The sequence below is a fragment of the Lichenostomus cassidix genome, chromosome 17, assembly GCF_008360975.1.
Source record: "Lichenostomus cassidix isolate B80296 chromosome 17, HeHo_3.0, whole genome shotgun sequence".
Classification (NCBI taxonomy): Eukaryota; Metazoa; Chordata; class Aves; order Passeriformes; family Meliphagidae; genus Lichenostomus; species Lichenostomus cassidix.
Window position 1 is genome coordinate 6,682,345 of NC_139497.1, and position 18,736 is coordinate 6,701,080.

General features: G+C 46.3%; 1 protein-coding gene across 1 annotated transcript in view; it reads left to right on the forward strand.

Moving 5' to 3' along the window:
* BRINP1 (BMP/retinoic acid inducible neural specific 1) overlaps window positions 1-18,736 on the forward strand; it is an 84,141-nt gene that overhangs the window by 16,370 nt on the left and 49,035 nt on the right. The window contains exon 2 of the mRNA XM_085077203.1: window positions 11,039-11,306. Coding sequence (XP_084933329.1) covers window positions 11,089-11,306 — 218 coding nt within the window. The 5' untranslated portion in view covers window positions 11,039-11,088. The remainder of the gene's footprint in view (window positions 1-11,038; window positions 11,307-18,736) is intronic.

Below are 18,736 nucleotides of genomic sequence, written 5' to 3' on the forward strand. Positions count from 1 at the left end.
CCCACTTCTCCCACCACCTACACAGCCAACAGAACTTTGCAGGTAACGATTCCCCTGTGCTACGCATGGAGGAGCAGAAATGTGGCTTCAAACAGGAAAAAAACCTCAACAAATAAACCAGGTAGATTTCCAAGAAGGAGGTGGAATATATATTTTAAAAGTACGTAAGTGGTTTGGAAGCCAAGGGTCCCAGGAGGTCAATGGTATTCAGACTTTTAAATCCCTGATGTTCACGAAAACATTGCACGCAAATTCCACTGTGGGAAAATCTGCACTTTCTTGTTTTATATGTTTTTTTCTTTAACAAGTAGAGGAGTTGGTTTTCTGGTGTGCAGAGGGGAGAGGAGCTGTCATTGAGCTGACAGAGCTGCTTGGAAAACGGACAATTTCCTTGGGAAATTCCTGGCTTTTGTGCTTGGGTTTTTTTAAACTTCAGCATGAAGGAGAACCATGATCTCTTATGACCTAAAAATTTAAAAGCAATAATCATTTGAGATCATTGATATCTTCTGTTCCTGTGGTGCTGAAGCACTAAGATGGAAATATTTAGAATTGTATGATAACACAAATAATAAAATAAAAAGCATCAAATATTTTAAGCAATACAGGGTGTTTTCTAAACATATAAACACAATACACAATACACAAAAACGTCAAAACAAATTAATTGAAACAACACAAAAATAATGTGTTTATTTCCCTGAAATTAAACATTTCGATATGACTGAAATGAAGAGGGAAAATCAAAATGATTTGTTTTGACACTTCAAACGTGAAAAAGTTTGTCAAAATTGACATGTTCCCATGCAACGTTTCGATTTTGAGGGAACTGCGTTTTCCTGCGAAAAACTGTTCTGTCAAAATTTTTTGACCAGCTCTGCTTACAGTCTATCTAAACAGACAGGCAGCACAGCCAAGACTCTCGAACGCTCCAGGTGGTCAGGAGATGGATTTAGCACAGAGCAGAACAGTCTCTAAACAGAAGGAAATAAATAAAGCTCACAGCTAGAGGTGGCCTCAAATATGGGACCAAAGGGCTGCAGTGTTTGAGATGCTCAGACCTGAGTGGTGTTGGACTTTAATCCCAGCAAGGACTAAATTCCTTTAGATTTAATTTTTTTTTTTTAATCAAGAGTTGCAGATTTTTTAAAATCAGTGTTGCAGAGCTGGTGCGCTGATGGGAGAGGGTGTTTGTGATGCCAGTGCAGATCCTAAATATCCTCTGGGATTTTTTGTTTCTTGGCTTTGGTTGGAGTCTAGCAGCCCTCTGTTCTTGACAGATTAACACTGCTAAGGATGAGATGGCTTTATTTTCCACACATCCTTCTGTCCCAGTGGAAAATCCCAGGCTCAGGGCTCGGGGAATAGGTGGAGATGCAGTGCTGCAGGTGGATTGGCCCCAGGATCCAGGGCTGCTGAGAACAGCTTTGGGTAGGAGTTCTCCCACCTTCATGATACACAAATTTTAAATCTTCTCATTACATAAATGCAGTTCCAGGTTAATGCAAGCTTCTAATTTAATATGCTGCTCCAAATTAAGAGTTAATATGGTATTTGATTATCTTTTTGCAATGAGATCCAACCCAAGGCTCATTGACTCCAATAGACCTTCCAGGAGAACCTGCAATGGCAGAGCAGATTTCTGCCTTCTGCTGCAGAAACTGCCCATGAAATGTTGTTATTTGGGGCAAATACCCATCCTAGCTCACATTTCTGACCTGAATTGAAGCTCCTGTGCATGCATGTTCTCTCTGGGGTGGCAGTTCTGCAGAAGGAGCTGACCCTGGGTGTTTCCAGCCTCAGCTCACTGTCCTGTGCAGTGATTTGTGTAAATCACCTGTAAATCATCCCCCAGTAAGAGTGCAGGAACACAAAAACCCAGTCAAAGGCTAAGCTCCTTTTGGAGGGATGAGAAAAATGGGAAAATAAACCATTTGCAAGGATCATTAGGTAGCCTCAGCTTCTTCTACTGAGAGATGCAGTGGTAGTTTGCATTTCCAAAGTCCTATGGAGTGGGATCTCTCCATGTGGCTTTGGAATGAACTTCAGAACAGAAATATCACAAAGAGTGTCAGTGTGGGATAAAAGTTGCCTTTCTTGGCTTGAATATTACACTATTGCACTTCAGGACAGTTTTGGAATTTTTTTTGCCTTTCAGCTTCTCAGTTTACAGTTCTTGCAATGGAATATGTTAGCAAGGGAAGATGGCACAGGCTGGAATAGGCAAGAAAGCAAAAACTGGAATTTCTGGGCTCTGACGCAGGCCTCATTGAACTGAGCATTCACATTACTCTTTTTCCTAAATATGCAGTAAAAATTGCAGGGAATAGTATGATTTTTGTTCAGCTTATTGTGTCTGTTTTGCAGGTGTTTCTTTTTCCAAACTGCAAGAACAGTATTAAATGAATTTGGATATTTCTTCTTGTGCATAAATTACGAAATCTATTTCGGCTCAGTCAAAACACGCAGCTTAAGAAAACACTTCATTTCGATTTTGAATGTATATTACTCAACATGTAATGAAAAAACAAAACACAATCTTGAACCGATCCCTTCCAAAAGGAACACTCAACACATTCTGTTCCAAAGAAAAGCTGACTTTATCAAAATGCCTTTTTTCTCCCCCTTAAATCAACAAAATTCTGCAAAGTGTTTTGCCTCTGATGAATTGGCATTTTCCTGACATGAAATGAGCAATCAAAAAAAATTCTAAGCAGCTCTGTGGCAAGTCCCAGCTAATTCTGGAATAGTAGCGTGAAGGTGCGTAGGAAGGGTACTGCAAGGAGACGTAGCACTGAGCTGAGACGTAAGAGATTTGGGTTGAATTCCTGAAGCAGTTCTAAAATGATCTGGGACAAGCCATTAATCTACCCTGTGCCTCAATTCCCATCCTGCAGAATGGAAAAAAACCCAGTGTTTTGCTATCTCCTAAAGGTGCTGCAAGGGGAAAAATCTATTAACACTTGTGAGATTACCGGACTTTGATATGAAGTGTGTAAATACTGAGGAAGACACAAGACAGAGCTGCATTTTTGTGTAACTTAGAAAGAAATTATGGGGAAGTGGACCAGCTAGGACAATAATTTAATAATAGTAGGAATAATTTCAAGTTCAGGGCAGTGCTTAATAGAAATCACTGCTCAACACCCACCATAATTTTTTTTTTCTTTTTCTAATAAGCAGCTCTGAAAAGTGCAATTCATCATTATTATTATCATCTATACTCATCCTATCTCTTCCACTTCACAAATGAGAGGAGTTCCTCACAAACATCTACAAAAGCGAGCTCATTATCCATCCTCCCTATTTTTAACTCTCATTTGTGACAATAGCTATCAAACCCTTGCCAGCAGCCGGGCTGCTGGTGTGCTGACACCGCTGCTCCGCGCCCGCTGAGCGGGATTAGCTCACTGTTCCCTTGCGTTCCCCCATCTGTCCCCGGCCATCTGCTGTCCTTGCTCTCCTAATTAGATTGGGAGCTTTTTGGGGCATGGACCGCCTTGCTGGTGCTGGCTGTGCAGCACCCACTGTTCTGGTCTGGGATTGTCAGCAGGGCTGCTTCAGGATGGCAGGATTGTGGGATGTGTGGAGTGGGAAGGGATCCACAAGGATCATCCAGCCCAGCTCCTGTCCCTGCACAGACACCCAACAATGCCACCCCGTGCATCCCTGGCAGCATTGTCCAAACACTCCTGGAGCTCTGGCAGCCTCAGGCTGTGCCCATTCCCTGGGGAGTCTGGGCAGTGCCCAGCACCCTCTGGGGGAAGAACCTTTCCTGATCTCCAACCTAAATCCAGCTGACACAGCTCCAGCCATTCCCTCAGATGCCACCGCTGGTCACCAGAGAGAAGAGATCACTGCCTGCCCTTCCACCTCCCCTTGTGAGGGGCATGAATACCACAACAATTCCTCCCCTGAGTCTCCTCTCCTCCAGGCTGGACAAACCTCAGCAGCTCCTCGGATGGCTTCTCCAGACCCTTCACCATCTTCATAACCCTGTGACACTTCATCCCATATCTGGGTGCACAAGAAGAAGGTTTTTTCAATTCCATTCCCAACCTCTGGAGTGTTGTGAGAAGGTCTCCTTTCCAGGCAGAGCCCTGACCCAAGTGCCTGTGGAGCCTGGAATTCAGAGGTTTTGGAATTCAGGCTTTGGCACCTTGGCCAGTAGATTTATGATGAAGACTTGGGGTTTGACTCCCTCTGTCCAGCACCACCTGATTCTGGGATTTGGTGGAGGCACCTGCCACTCTTGTTTGGTTTGAAGCCACATCTCATCCTCCTCATCATCACACCAGGAATTTATAGTTAGCCGAAGTGTGGGACAAATGAGCTGAGAGCAGCTACAGAACTGTTACCACTGGGATTCTTGCCTCCTTATATGCAGGGAGTAATTAGAGTTTCTGCACAAAACCTGCTCCCTTTAGGCTGCTGACTGTACTGCATTAATAAAGGAGGGTTTGTGGGGTGGTTTTGGTTCACTGAATATTCTGACAAGTTGTAAGCAAAGTGTTGACAAATTGAAAAGAAAAAAACTCTTCTTTCCTCTAAGTCATTTGGGGTCAAAAGTGATATTTTTATCACTGTTCCGTCTTAAGAGGGTGGAAAGACAAATCAAAAGGAGAAAAAGCTCCAGTAGTTTCAAATAGAGATTTGGAAATGTTTCCCCTTGGAGCTCTCACAACCCAAACACTGACATCTCCCAATCATTATTTTTTTCAGCATGAGCAATTTGGCAAAAGTGAAGCGAATTTGTGGACTGTGTTGGTATTTTTGGAGAGGTACTTCTCATCTTCTCTCCTTGCCTTTCCTCACCCAAAAATATTTCAGCTGATGAATATCCCGCAGGTCTAACCACTCATGCATATTTAAAACTGGAGTGGTTAAAGAATAATGCAAATTTAGACACTGATCAGAGCAGAATTACTGAGATTTGGGGAGGGATTAGCCAATCACTGCCTGAAACAGTGAAATCCCACTTCCATAAGGAAATAGCTTTACAATCACTTGGGATTTTACAACATTGCATGCCACAGTCACCCAGAGAGTCAGAGCCAGTGCTGAGTTGCAGCTCCAGCCCTGACTCAGTCAGATATCAGCGTCTGCAGTCTGAGCTAGAGAGACATCTAGGTCAGAAGTGCCCAAATTCTGTTTTCCCAGGGCTCAGGTTTATCCACAGCAGTTCATATGACTTAAACTCTGACAGATTGGCTTCCCTTTCCATCCACATCTCCTGCTTTCCTCTGGCCCCAGCTTGGTTGGGTTGCTGGGCAGGGTTTCCAAAGGACAAGCAGAGCTGCCCCTGGGTGTTGTCTTTCCAATATTTCTGTGGGCCATCTCTCAGTTAGGGGCAGGATAGAAATATTTCTGCTCCACCAGTTAAATCCTAAAGGTGTGGGACAGTCCTTACCTTGTCCAGCAGGAATTTGAGTGCACAAAACTCAAAGCAGGGATGGCTGGATAAAATCTAGAGGAGTACATCCCATACTTAAAATTAAGGGTACATTTAAGCTGTTTGCTGAAATGAGGTCAGACATTCGTCACTTTACAGGGTCGAGCTCTAAACTAACATAAGCTGTTTCATCTCTCCCCTGACACTTCAGTCTCTTACTAATTTATCAGCATCCTAAAGCAGTGTGAAGTTGCTGCAGAGCAGAAGTGTTTCAGATACAAATAGCAATTGTTAGCCTCTTCCCTCTGGTAAATGGCAGCAGGCAGAAACCTCTCTCAACCTGCCAAGAACCAAATGTGGGACACAAGGAAGAATTATTGGTGCATGAAGCTTAAAGAGATAGGGGACTTATTCCTTTGCTGCAAATAATGTGTTCAGTAATTTCTCTTCCCTGACTCTGCATTTCTGATGGAAATAGTTCACAACAACGAGCACGGGGAAACAGAAGGGGTGTGTGCAAGGCCAATTTGGATCTAATAGAAGGGATAAATGAAAGGTACAGAGGTTAGGGGAAAGGTAGAAAATCCCAGGAGGCAGAGGAGGGTTCACAGTGAGTGGTGGAGAGTCAGAGCACCTCATCCTGTCTGCCTGTTTATGGCAGGGCTCTGGGGCTGCACAGCCTCCCTCGGATGAAACAGACCTTGCAATAGAATTTTGTGCAAAATCTATCACTCTGAGCTCTCCCACTGTATAAAAATTACCTTTTAAGTGGCTAAGTAGACACCCAGCTCTATTCTTTTCTTCTTATTTCAAGAAACAATGGGAGTAACAGCACTTGCCTGCCTTACTAGAGTGCTGAGAGCTTTAATTAATGTCTCTAATTCAATTTGAACTCCTTGGATAAAAGGCACTGCCTTGTGACAGCAAAGGTATTGCCGAAAATAGAATATAATTAACACACAGATATCAATCACAAAGAAATTAAGTGTACATTCAAATACAACTTGCACTTTACAGAAAGTACTTGCCTATTTTTCCTCCAAGAATCCTGAAGACTCATAAGATAAGGAACATTTAATGTTCCAGGCTGAATTTGTAATAGAAAAAAGGGCACCTTAAGCCACCTAGCAAACTCCAAGGGGCTGTAAGAGGGATCTCCACGTGCACTGGGGGATGTGGATGCATGCTGGACGGTGCTGGAAAATGACTGTACCATGACTCAGAGTCAGCACATCCAACATTTCCTTCTCCCACTGCTTGTTTGCTGGGAGCTGGAGCCATGTCCTGGCTCACCCACGGACCATGTTTATTAACAGATGTGATGATTGCATGATGGTGTTTGTTGACATGAGGCAGAAGGACACAGCTCGCTGCCTCGCTGCTCTGTTGTGCTTCTTTTTGTTACTGATGCAATGCAAAGCTTGCTGGGATGGTTGTCATTCAGTGCTTGGAGGACAGAAACACCTTTGGAGGCCTGTGGGCAGCAGGTTTGTGTTTTGGGAGGTGCTAAAACATGATTCTGGCCTTTCCAATGAGTTCGTGGTCCAGGTAATCACACAAACACTGTTGTGACTCTGTGTTGATAAAGGGAAAGTGAGGCAAAAAAACCACATGTGAAGGCACTGGCCAAGGTCATAGAGGGTGTTTCGGGCAGAGCTGAGCAAAACACTGAATTCTTGGATCAAAACCATTGTCTGGCTACCCAAACCTCCATTTAGTCCACAGATTGCTTCTGAGCCAGATCTGGCTTTTAGTTAGCTTTGGGTCTCCCACCCAAGGGTTCTGTACTTGGAGACATTCCCTCCCTGCTCCTTCCCTGGTCCCTTTTGCCAAATCCACAGAACATATTTCACATCAGTGGAGCCCCATGAAGGCACCTAGCAAATTAATTTCAGATTCAAGCTTGTTAGGAGGTAGATTGAATGCACCTCACAATATTGCCTCAGACACAAGATAATCCCACTTTAGTAAGCTTTATAGCTTCCATGGGGACCAGCCCTGTGGAGTGGATTAATCTTTAATGTGAAACAACATCTCTACAGCAGCTACAGGGGGGAAAAAGATACTACTAAAAAATTAAAGTTGATGGTGTGATAGTAGTCTGGACCCAGTTGTGCTCCACCATCCTCCATTGCCTGAGGCACCATTCCCTGCTCTCAGAAAGGATCCAGGCAGCTTCCAGGCTGGAGATGTGGCCATTTCTTCAGTGGTCTCAAGGCATGTTCTTCCCATATTCTTCCTCTTGGGTAAGAACCATCACACCCCTAATCATCCTGACTCTAATAGTGCCAGGAAAGGAAGGGAGGATGGAGAGTTGTGTGTGGGGAATTAGGGAATATCTCCTCTCTTTCACAAGCTGATCTTTCCCCAGTGTGTGATGTTCACATCTAGGAGGACACTGGGATATCTCTGAGACCCATTTTGTTTGGCTCTTCTCAGATTTCATTCTCCCTTGAGCTGAGCTGGAGGGATGCTGTCCCCCCACTTAGTGTGTAAGATTTTCCTTCCTCTCTCTGCAACAGAAATCCAACAGAAAGTGAAATATTTAAGGGAAAACTGATCCAGGCTGGCAGATGAGGGGAGGAGCTCTGGGTGAATTTAATGAACAGACAACCAGGGAAGCTGGGACAGCATGTTCAGAGCAGCTGATTGCTCTCTGCACTCCCAGCTAGTGGCAAATACGCTGCGTTTGCAGCTGCTCACCCTGATGGGACAAGAGCAGCCAGGCAGGGAAGGAGCCTGGGTGGAGAGGCAGTAGAAAACAAACTTCTGAACTGGAATCTGGTGATCCTGAGGGTGGGATGTAGCTGGAGCATCCCCAGGGACCACCTCAGGCTCATGAGTGAGTGGAAGCAGGGAATGGGAAGCACTGTACCCATTTGGAATGTGCTGTGTTCCCCTCAGTGTGGGGCAGAAACTCCCCTGTTTTACAAGGTAAAGTTGAACTAGTCCTTGTGTGGTGTGAGGGACTAAAGCACGGAGAACTGCCCTGTTTGGGGGTGAAATAGGACCCAGTGGTGAGGGCTGATGTTAAATACATGTCTCCAGAACAGGAACAACCTCCTCAGCTGGGAGCCGCAGGCACCATCAGATTTAATAACAGTAATATTCCACCTACAATTAGAAAGTACTTTATATGTGACCAACAGCAAAATCAAACATTGGCTGACTTTCCCACACTTTTTTCCCCCCATTTCTTCCTGTAATGCAACAGCTGAGTGTCATTTTTAACCAGACTTACACAACTCGGTTCTGTCAAGTGCTGCTGAGCTCACTGCAGCTCCTCGAACACATGCTGTGCACACGTGCAGCTCCCACACACTCCAGCACACTCTCAGGGCTCCCGAGCTCCCCGACACACCCAGGGCTCCAATCCACCTGCACAGCAGCCTCACACACTCCCTGCCAGGGGCTGCAGCTCTGCCATGCTCCAGGGATGGCTCCTGGAGCAGAGGGGTGCCCACAGTGACCACAAGCCTTATGGGCTCTGGTTTGTGCTCTCTGCTCACACCAGGTTCACACACAGTGGTGGCACCTCTAGCACGCCTCTCCGACACTCCTAGCAAAACCCTTTGGAATGACAAACTTTTGGAGTGCTTGTAGTGGACTCAGGCTCAAAACCAGGAGGTTTTCTGGAGATGCACAAAAGAAGACTGACGCTAAACCTCACTGTGGCAGAGCTCTGCGTAGCCTCATTTCTCCTGCTTTAAAAAGGAGCTGCAGTCTCTCTGCACTGTATTTTACAGAAACAGGTGGGTGTCACCTGTCCTGAGGACACCTTGTGCTCTCAGAGTGGGGGAAGCACCCACAGTGTTGGCACATCCTCCACAAAACCCAGAAGGCAGGAGGAGGAACCAGCCCTGAGCGTGGAAAGGACTTTTTCCAAGCAGCTCCCAGCAGGGAGAAGCACAAGCCAACCACGCTGTGCTTTGCAAGCAGGAGGAGACCACGCTGGGAGCAGGGTGACAGCCAAGCCAGCCCCTCACCTGGCACCAGGAGAGCACATGGCTGTGCTGGGAGAGGGCAGGGTGCCAGCAGCCTGGCTGCGGAGGCGGATGAGCTAAGGGCTGAGGCGCTGGGAATGGGAGTCAGGAGAGCAGGGCTCTCTTCCAGCTGTACCCCTGGCATGCTGTGTAACCTTTGTGAGGCACCTCGCCCCCGATTCCCTGCCCACTCATCAGATGTCCTGGCACACATGGGGACAGGAGCTGGCTCTGCAGGGCTGTCCCCAGCCTTGCCATGCTGGGGTGCAGTGGGAGAGCTGCTGTCCCACCATGGCAGGGACACCCCTGGAGCTCCCTGGGAAATCTCCCTGGCGGAATGTGAGTGTTCAGCATGTCACCCTGCAGAGCCTTGAGCTTGGGAAGAGACTCGAGGTCTGACTGTTGCCTTTTGGCTGGTAGAAATATGGCACAGACATGGTTAAAAGGGGTAAAAGGGTTTTACCATGGTATTTAATAGGATCCTATTAATAGGTGCACAGCTCTTCAAAGGTGGGACACGCCTAGATGCACACATGTACAATGCATATACGATTATATCAACTTCACAAATTAGCATATCTACCTAAAATCCCCCAATAAGAAATATAATAAATGAAGTAATTGCCCCCCCTATTCTAATCACTCCCCCCCTAAATGAGGCTAGAGCCCAGATTACAAAATATGTTCTTGAGAGAAGGCTTCAACCAAGGTTGAAGCCTCAAGTTTTGAGATAGTACAGAGCTCTCTTCCCTCTTGCTGTGAATGTTTGGTCTTTCCGCTTTGCAGGACCCCAAAACTAAGCAAGAATATCAAGCTACAAAAATTACAAGCATGTAGGCTAAGGGTACAAAGAGTGTATAAAGGGTACAGAAAATATACAAAAAGTATAAAAATGTATAAAAAGATATATAGGAAGAAAAGGCCAAAATCACCCGGCATCATGACCATAACTGAAATAGCAGCAGACCCCATTCCCTGCACCACACACACCTCCCCACCAGCCCGGCAGGAAAGCAGGGTGAGGACATTTTTCTCTGTCAGAGTTTGGCAGGATTTCACAGCTGTGTGTGTCTGTGTGTCCACATGTGCTCGTCGCCGAAGCCTGGGTAATTATTTTGGTTTATTTCTTTTTTTGGCAGCACTTGAAAGTAAGAGCTGGGTCTTTATAGATTGCTCAGGTTGCACGGAGTATGGATTACAGATCATCAGAGAGACATGAAAGCACAAGACACGTTTCTCTGGCACAGCATTAAAGGGACAATAAAGGGGTAATTGTAGCCTAGGGTGCAGCCACCTCCTGCTCTGGCCTTCACTCGCCTTTGCAGCACTGTGGAGAACTTCACGAGGGAAATGATGGAGAAGCTGGGGTGAGGATGTCTCAGGTCAGGACCTGGTTATTTCAAAGGTGATATATGCTCAGGAGGTTAAAGGCACCACTTAAATACATGAATAAAACACTGCCAAATACTCTAAGCTGTAACACAGGCAAACCGAAGTCTTTTAAAACTTGATTTTTCATGTCTGTTTTCCCCCTGAGATGATTGTCAAAGGATCAGAGCAATTCTCGTTTTTAAACTCTCTCTTTCTCTCCCTCCTCCCTCTCCTCCCCTCCATTTCTCTCTCTCTCTCCCCCCTTCCTCCTATCCCCTCTCTATTCCAACAGGACTCCACAGAATGGAGCAAGAATGAGAGGAAAAAGGCAGACAGAAAAGCATGAACTGGAGGCTTGTTGAGTTCCTCTACCTCCTGTTTATATGGGACCATATACTCGTACAGCCCTCCCACCAGGACCCAGCTGCTACCAACCAACATGTCTCCAAGGAGTTTGATTGGCTTATTTCAGACAGGGGGCCTTTCCACCACTCACGGAGCTACTTATCCTTTGTGGAAAGACATCGTCAAGGATTTACAACCAGATATAAAATATACAGGTACGTCGGGCTGCTGCGGCGTGGATGCGTTTTTAGGCGGTGGGAGCTCTGCTAGTTCTCATGGGCTGCAGGCTGGGAGTCGATGGGAGATGCATCCTTGTCCCCATTCCACCTGGAAACGCTGCTTTGGCTCCCCGTGGCCCTCAGCTGGCGATGCAAATCGCTTCAAAGGCTGGGGTGGAGCGCTCTGATAGCGGAGATGAAGGCGCCGCGGTGTCATGGCAATGTGCAGAGCACAGAGCCAGATGAAAAGGAACCGAGGGGGTGGGTGTTCTTCATTCGTGGTGACAGACAGTTCACAGGCAGCTTCCCAAGCAGCTTTTTCAAATCAATGGAGCTCTGGACAGCCCCAGCATCTGTACCAAACTGGTGCATGTGAACTGCCAATAGCTTCAGGTTCACATAAAGATGTCACCGCGCACGTCAGTGTGACAGTTCTCACACTGCTGTGCAGGAGCCTTAGCTGAGTGCTGCCTACCACAGACCTTTGAGGATTTATCTCCATGAATGAGCTGGGCTTGCCCCCAGAGCTGTGATCTTGGTTTAGAAAACTACAGAGAACTAAAAAAACCTACAGAGAATAGGCAGAATTTGGATTTTATTTTGCCTTCTAGGTTTTTAAGCCTTAGCTGTTGCTTGTTTCAAGCTCTTCTTGCCAGCTGTGCTATCCAGAAACACACTTTCTCCTCTTCATTTTAATCTGAAAAGCTGGGGTGCTCACATGAACCTCCTATTAAAGCAGCAAGTACTTTAGAGTGAAGGGGAATAAGCCAGCAAGTGTCAGGAGATTTGTGCTAAAACCCAGAGAGGCTTCAAAACTCTCCCAGCCATGTGTGCATTTACATAATTATATGGTCCTGTTATGCTTCAGAAAGACACTTGCAAACACAGCCATGCAAAGGCATGGGCAGGGAAGTGCTGGTGAACAGGCTCTGGCACATGGAGCCATGGACATGGGGATGGGGGAGGAGGGAATGACAGGGAATTGCAGGGAATCACAGGAAATCACCTCTTTGCAGGGAGTGTTGTCCCATGAGCACGGAGCCAGAGCAACAGGGATGTGTGAGGCATCAGCTCTGCATGGGGAAGAAAAATGAGTTGTACTTGTCCTGTGGCCCCCAGGGAGTGCAGCAAGGGCAGGTTAAGAATATTGTCCCCACTTGTCCTCTCCCAAAGAGCTCAAGGGGAAGACAGCCCCGAAAAGCAGGAATGATGCTGCCATTCTGCCCCTGCTGAGGTCTCAGTGTCTCTGCTTGCACTGAGCAGCAGACAAAGCGCCTTTTCCCAAACGCCTTTCTCCCTGCGCTCTGCCCAGCTCCCCTCCTGCCCTGCCTGCCAACACAACTGTGACCCAGCCTGCAGATCCCTGCCCTGCTCCTCGCCCCTGGCACCAGCTCTGCCCTTTGCTAAAGAGCTGTGCAGCCCGGGATGCTCCACAGAGTCTGCAGGGGCTGGGGGGAGAGCCAGGCGATGGATGTGTTCAGACACATCTCCCTGCTGTCACTGTGGGTCAGGCCACAGATCTATCAAGCCTGGGATCCTGTCTCTAAGCATCACAGGGAAACGGGTCTGGAAGGACCTTGAGAGGTCATTTAATCCGTGCCTCTTCCCCAAGGCGGGTTCAGACATACCTGTGTCATGTCTGGAGAGGTTTGTGGGGAAGCTGGAAGGTTTCCCGTGACGGAGGATTCACACCCCAAGCAGGCACTCTGTGCCATGGCTTTACCTCTACACTTTTATAAAGGAGCTGAAATCTTGTTTGCATGTGAAGCCTGTTATTTGTAGTTTTATCCGTTAGGGGGTGAGGACCAAATTCCCTTTTGATTTGTAGGAAACTCATATGAATTTGAAGTCTTATCTCAGTTCAGGATGAACTTTATGTACAGGAAGTGGAAAGGGGTCTGTTTTCTCCATTTCTGCTGGGTATTGCTGAAGCATTTAGGAAAGACACACAGAGCATGGGGAGAACACAGCACTCTCCTTCCAACAGGGGAGAAAACATCAGCATTCTGTGTGCACAGGAGGTGTCCAGAGGGGTCTTGCAGATGGTGACTGTGCTGGAGAAGTCACCATTCCCAAAAAAAACCAGAGATGAGACAAAGTCCAGTAGGGAGAGAGTTTAGAGAGGACTGCAAGGGCATCTCCTGGCCAAACAGCACACACTGAGCTGCAGGAGGGAGCTGAGTCCTGGGGGAACTCCAGCCATGTGTGTGGTGCTTGGAGCTGCTGGGACCTGAGCCCTTTGGAATACAAGTGTGGGACAAAGCTGCTCCCACTGTGGTCAGCTGATGAGGAGGGGAGAACCTCCTGTGCTTCAGCAGAGCAGATGGAGCCATCAGGTGGGAGGCTGGCTGGATGCTGGAGGGCTGTTTGTTTTTAATATCAGGCCCTGTTGGCAGAATTGGTCACTTAAAAACTGAGCCCATGCATTTTTGAAGGGATATCAGACTCAGCCTGGCTATGGAGAATTAGTGGAGCCACAGCCAATTCTCTCAGTTAAGAGCCAGACTGTGCACACACTCCCCCAGAACATTCCGTTTTACTGAAACCCACAGGGGTAAAATCTCATTTTGTGGGCTCCTTAAATTGACTCCGAGAATCTGTAAAGCTGTTGGGATTTTGTCAACTGTTTAATTCCAACATAGCAGCCTCTTTCCCACCAAATGATGTCTCGCAATTGCTCTTTGCACCAGACTAGCCCAAGGGAGGCACATATCCTGCATTAAGGATATCACTCCTTTCCTTAGAAAAGCAGCTGATATGGAGCATGGGAATTTTCTGTGCAGTCTTCTCCTTCAATGCCCCTTTCCTCCCATACTTTTTTAGGTTGGCTGGGTTTTAGTTTGTTGCTCTGTCAGGCAGTTCCTTGGGGCGCTTGGGATTTTTTGGAGCGAGGTTTGGCCTGAGCCCTGCTCTTCTCAAAGGGCTGATGGCAGATCTCACAGCCACAGTGATCAAGGATTTGGAGATGATGTGAAACCAGGCCAGAGGACTTTAGCCATCCTTAACTGAAACAGAGTTGGCTGTTTAGTGGTGATTTCCCTGTGTCCTGCTGTGTGGGAACATGGACACAGCACCTTAGGGCCATGCCATTTTCACTGGAAACCCACCAAGGCAAAGCCACTGGTGGGCCTAAGAGAATAAAAGCATAAAAAGCATTTTGCATAAAGCAAAATGCGGCATTTTCCCCTTTTCACAGGTGATGTTAAAAAGGAAGCAACATAAAGTCATGGAAGAGTGAAGACTTCCATCACTGCTGAAGGCCAGAAGCCTCACAGCAGCAAGCACAGAGCCTGTTGCAGTGGGCAGGGTTATTTTATATTCTGCATAAGCAGAATTGCTGTAGAACCTCCAAGCTGATGAAATCTTTCCTAGGAAGCCTGGATCCAAGTCTGCCATCCTGGCATGGAAAGGCAGCTCACTCTTACAGCCACTAAAGTCTCATTCCCTCCTTCCATGCATTTCATCTCACTGGATTTTAGGCCTCTTTCCTGTAAAACTTGGATCGCTGATTTTCCTGGTACCCTCAGCAAAGGCTTGCACCTTGCATGTGGCATTAGGAGGAAGGCAGGCAAAGGGGGAGATGTTTTCTATTAAATCATGAACAGTAGGAGTGGATACAATTGCATTAGGGAAGCACATTAATCAGCATCGATTCATACTAATAAGGGTGGTTGAGGGGGGCCTCTGGCAGGAAAATGCTGCTTTGATCATTATCTGTGCACACTGATGCTAACGCAGATAGGATGGCAGATGCTGAGAGTGGTTTGTGGGATGTCTGAATATTCATTATCACCATCCTTGTTGTTGTTCCTAGTCATGAGAGCCTTGGGTACGAGGTACTGCAGGAAGGCTGGAAAACAGATGAAGCTCAGCTTGGCTTTGGGACTGGGGTCCTGCTCAGACCAGAAAACATCCCCGTTGCCACAGAACACTTAACAGCTTCAGCCCACTGCTTTGAAGTATGTTGTCATGTTGTCCTTTTTTTTTTCTTCCCTTCTCCCAGAAGCTGATTATTTAGCTATGAGGCAAAGCAAAAAGTGGGCTGAGCACTGGAATGCTCCATGCAAATAGCCAGGCAGAGGCACTGACACGGGAATTTCCCTGACGATGCTGCTCAGCTGAAGCAAGTTCTAGAAAAAAACAATCATTTCTAGAAAAAAAAAAAAAAAAAAAAGGGAAAAAAAAATCTTTTTTAGAAAAAAAAAAGATGAGGCTTTGTTGTTCAATGTCTGAGGTGGGAGGCAAAGAGGGATGAGGTGAGAGGGGCTCATCCAGCCAGCTAGAGAGGCTGCCACTGCCAGCTCCGTGGCAAAACAGGGACAGGACACAGCTCCTTGGAAAGAGGAGCCCCCAGGCAGAGTGGCAGAGAGATGTGACACACACAGGATCTGGATTTTTGCCCCAGGATGAAGGTGGGGCTGTGGGTGAGCTCATTTCTGAGAGCCTCAATCCCCTCCCCACCCTCTGAGAAGGGGACATGAGGAGATGACAGCACTCTGCATTGCTGGGCAGACTTAATTAAAAGCTGCAAGACGTTTGGACATGAGGGACAGCAGCAATATAAAATGGATGATCACACGGGGCTGCAAGTGCAGCGTGCATGTGCAAGGAGAAATGCGGATTTTCCATGTGTGGGAGTTTAATTCCATTTTCTGAAATGACAGTGGGGACAGGGAAATCTGGCTCTCAGTGTAAGAGAGCAGGGAAACCCTGGGGTATAAAAAGGAGATCTGCTCGCCTTGCAACTTCTCCTGCAGTGGGACCAGTCAGAGGCTGCCTAATTCCATGAAACCTGCAGATACAGAATCCTTCTGAGACCTCTGTCAGGCCTGCTTCAAATACACCAGCAGATTGCAAACTTGGCAGGGGAGGTGACACCAAAGCAGCCAGTCCTGCCCCATCCCTCCCTCTGCAGGGTGACAGGACAGGACTGATTGCTTACATTCACTTGGTACTGCAAGGGCTTGGATAGATAAAAAATGAAAGGCTCTCCTGAGACAGGAAAGGTTGGGAGTACCTGGCTGCACAAGCTGGCTAGAAATTGGTTGGTATGCTGCCTGGGGAAAAAACCTGATATTTTTTCCCCTCAAATATTGTTTCATCAGGAGGACAGTGCAGGTCTAGGAGAGGTGAGAGGTGTCTCCATCCTGGGTGGCTTTCAAGGCTTGGCTGGACCAAGATGTGCTCCAGAGCTGGTCCTGCTTCAAGTGGGAGGTTGGATTAGGGACCCCCAGGGTGCCATCTCACCAACATTTCTGTTATTTCCCTGTTTCTCCAATTCAGAGTGGACACTAAACCGTGTGCTCGTAAAGGGATTTGCACTGCTGAATGCATTCAGCCACACTAGAGATTTTTATTCAGTCCTAGAAAACCCACAAATCTGAGCAGCTATGTGCTCTCTAAACATGTCACTCCCTTGGTGGAGAGGAAGACAAGAATCCTGAAGCAGGATCTTTGCTGTGCACATAGCATGAGCTACAATAGACTTAGGAATGCATATGCTGTTCTGCTGCTTGAATTTTCCCTTAGAGGGGGAAAAAAATATAAAGGAAGGAGAAAAAGAATTGGTGCCACAAAACTGTCTCACAAAACTTTCAAAGTTTTATGGCACCACAAATTAAAAACAATGAGCCAGATTCTCTGGGACATAAATATGTGAAACTGTTGACTTGGAGGAAAACTCACCAGTTTATTGGCTGGAGAATGTGTTCCAGCACATCCAGCACTACAGAAGTTTGGCCTTTCCTGACCAGACCTTCCAGGAAAGTTTCATGCAAACCTGAGATTTCCACAGCTGAGGAACTGATCTGGCAGGAAAACAGTCAGGAGGAAAAAAAAAAATTAAAAAAAGTTAATTTTTAACTAGATCACTTTTCTGGTCTCATTCATTCTGTGGTCAGTGGCAGCAAAGGGACAGGACTGTGTGTATGGAGGCAGGAGAGTGACAAAGGGCACTGGTGAGGCTCCTCTTCCCAGCAGCAAAGTGCATTAAAATTCTTTTAAAATGGTTGTGAAGTTGTTTTGGTTGTGCTAAGTTCTGGCAGAGACAAAATCTATTAGAGCTGCTTCCATCATCTTTTCAGGCCGTTCTTCTCCCATCTCTCCACTCCTCATTGACTCTTCCTGCTGTCTCTCTATTGCGTTGAATTTAATCTACTGGTCACTAGAGCTGTACAAATAATTGATTTTGTGGTTCACTGGTTGTACAGAACAAAAATAACATTAAAAATGGGTTGATATGAAATGGATGTTTGTTCAACTTTTCAGTAAAATGAAAAAACGAAAACATTTCATTTCAGGCTCAGTGAAAGGTCTAAGCCTTGCTGTTTGTTTTCATTTTATTAATCCAGTGAAAATTTTATTTGTTTTTTTAGAAGTTTCAAGGCACAAAAGTTCATCTCAAGACACAAAGTCAAGTAGTGCTGCTTCAAAAATGTCGAAGGAGAAACATTTTGATTTTGAGTGTGTTGTGTTTAGCTGTTTGTTCTTCAATTTGAATTTGCAAGGAGTTTTTCTATCCTTGAGTTAGGGAAGGACTGAAAAAAAAAAGACTGATTGTCCTTGTTGTTCACTAGGTGACTTTGAAATATTAAAATTCCTGAGGGTCCAGCTTTGATCTCCCCTGGGTTCAGCATCTTAGGATAAAGCAAAAAAAAACCAACAATAATTTCCCCAGCATGGCTGGGCAAGGCAGTGAGAGCCAGGATGAGCAGCAGGAATTCAGCTCTGCCTGGTGGTGCTTCCCTAAACCAGGCTGGGTATTGGGATTGTGATGAACTCTCCAGATCCTCCCTCCCTGGCAAGTTCTCAGTCCTGTTCCACTCGTTTGGATGCCTGCAGCATCCAAGAAAGCACCGTGAACGTTCTCCTCAAACAGCATTAAGGTGATGCTTAGCTCTGGTATGAATTGATAGGCACTGTTAGGCTTTTTAATCTTTGCTTGCGCTTTTTTAGTCGAGCTGAAGTTCTGCTGACAAGGTTTTCCTGTTAGGGTTTTATGCTATCTGTTTAAAGGGGACATCAACTTTTATGTTTTCCAGTCAGAGGCAAGGCTTTTTTAGGAGAGACAGCGCAGCCATTGAAGGACAGAGGGAGCTGAGATGAAAGGAGGCTCTTTCCTCCGTGTGGAATGAGCAATGGGAATCCATGCAGGCGAAAATACAGAATCTCCCTAGTTTACATTGTGCCTGTAAACGAGTGATGTACATTGGTTTTGTAATCAGTAAATGCCGTGTAAATAAATGTGCGTAAACCAAAACCTGAAATCCATTTCCATAGTGCATGTAAACAATGAAGCCTTCTAGTGTTGTCTTCAATGTAAATGTTCATCTGAAAATGACATTACTACACGTTTATGCAACTTTACGAGAGCCACAATTTACATTCCTGTCTCGGCGGCTCTAAAAGCAGTTTGGCAAACAGGAGCC